The 1,880-nt window shown below is 38.1% G+C and overlaps 1 protein-coding gene across 2 annotated transcripts in view; it reads left to right on the top strand.

Moving 5' to 3' along the window:
• Positions 1-1,379, top strand: part of ACE2 (angiotensin I converting enzyme 2) — a 47,202-nt gene extending 45,823 nt beyond the window's left edge. Inside the window, exons 18-19 of one of the 2 annotated variants that reach the window (XM_017512377.2) lie at positions 405-553; positions 1,069-1,379. In XM_017512377.2, the coding sequence (XP_017367866.1) occupies positions 405-513 (109 nt within the window). In that variant the 3' untranslated portion in view covers positions 514-553; positions 1,069-1,379. Of the gene's footprint in view, positions 1-404 lie in introns of both variants that reach the window. The other variant, XM_017512376.2, reaches the window with a different exon arrangement.
• Positions 1,380-1,880: the final 501 nt, after the last annotated feature.

Below are 1,880 nucleotides of genomic sequence, written 5' to 3'. Positions count from 1 at the left end.
ATCTCGTGATCCACCCACCTCGGCCTCCTAAAGTGCTGGGATGACAGGCATGAGCCACCGCCCCTGGCCTGGTGAACTTTTATGTTTCCAATATTTGTGTTTATTAAAAAATTGTGATGGCTTAATATAGTTAATTTCCTGTGTGTGCCAATATATCTATAAGGTGAATCCTAGCAGTGGGTAAGCTGGATCAAAGCATATGTGTAATTGCTAATTTTGATAAATATTGCCAAATTGCCCTCAATAGTGGCTATACCAATTTATACTCACATCAACAACTTATGAAACTTCCTGTTCCCCCTCTCCAGCCTCCTTAACACAGACTGCCCTCAAACTTTTTGATCTTCATCAATACAATTGATTTTAACGTCACTATATTAAGGTGACCTTGCTCTATTTAACAGGAAAAATGAAGCAAGAAGTGAAGAAAATCCTTATGCTTCCATTGATATTGGTAAAGGAGAAGATAATCCAGGATTCCAAAACAGTGATGAAGTTCAGACCTCCTTTTAGAAAAATTGATGTTTTTCTTCTTGAGGTGATTTTGTTGTGTGTAAATGTTAATTTCATGGTATAGAAAATATGAGATGATAAAGATGTCATTAAATGTCAAAACTATGACTCTGTTCAGAAAAAAATTGTCCAAAGACAACACAGCCAAGGAGAGAGCATCTTCATTGACATGGTTTTCAGTATGCATTTCTGTCTCTGGATTTGACCTCTCTTTTGTTTGCTAATAAGGATTTTATATTAAAGTATAATAGGGAAGGTGTGGGTTTGGTCTCACAGGCTGTTCAGGGATAATCTAAATGTAAATGTCTGTTGAATTTCTGAAGTTGAAAACAAGGATCTATTATGGGAACAAGTGTTTGGCCTTGTATGGAATATGGTTGGATCACTTGTAAGGGCAGTGCCTGGGTACGGCTGCAAGGATTGAGAATGGCATGCAGTAGTTCACTTTCATTTAATCCATTGTGAAGGATGACATGCTTTCTTCACATTAACTTAATCCAAGTACTATGGTGATTTGCCTACAGTGATGTTTGGAATGGATCATGCTTTCTTCAGGGTGACAGGTCTAAAGAAGAGAGAAGAATCCAGGGAACAGGTAGAGGACATTGCTTTTGCACTTCCAAGCTGCTTGATCAACATCTCTCTGACAACACAAAACCAGCACCAGGGGCCTCCGTGAACTCCCGGGGCAAGCCTGATAGAAACTCATTTCCACTATTCCCTAACTGTGGAGTAAATGGAAATTCTAACTGTACGTTCACCCTCTGAAGTGGGTACCCAGTCTCTTAAATCTTGTATTTGCTCACAGTGTTTCAGTAGTGCTAGGCATAAAGCAGACACTCAATAAATACTAGATTTATATGCTCCTTATGCTTACCTATGTTCTGGGGCTTCTTTACATTTTGTCTGCTTTTCACTTCTATGAACAAAGCTACCATCTGAGTGTCTGGGGCTTCTGACTGCCCAAATGTCTCGGGATATATTGCAAATTCTCAAATTGCTTTATTGTAAAAAGCGATTGTAAAATTAGTCCCAATAAGTTGTGTACAGTGTATATACCATCAGGTTAGGAGCCAAACCTGATGCTGCTTTTATATTTCTCACAGTCCCTATCCCAGTGTGAGCACATTTCCTACATACCTAAAGATTGATTAAAACTACATTAAATAGATTAACGTATCTGAACTCTACCCATTAACTCATTCTATTTGGTGACTAGCATAATGTTAGACTGACTTTGTACTTAATAAATTGTATATGGTAATGGTGGATCAATTAGCCAAGTCAGGAGAGCATGACTTTCAAAATCTATAAAATGGCCTCAAAATAAGGGCCATTTGAGGATCTTTGATGTCTTAATTATCTGA

This window comes from Cebus imitator, unplaced genomic scaffold, assembly GCF_001604975.1.
Source record: "Cebus imitator isolate Cc_AM_T3 unplaced genomic scaffold, Cebus_imitator-1.0 Scaffold471, whole genome shotgun sequence".
Taxonomy (NCBI): domain Eukaryota; kingdom Metazoa; phylum Chordata; class Mammalia; order Primates; family Cebidae; genus Cebus; species Cebus imitator.
Note: the sequence above shows the minus strand (reverse complement) of the source record. Positions and strands in the feature narration are given on the sequence as shown.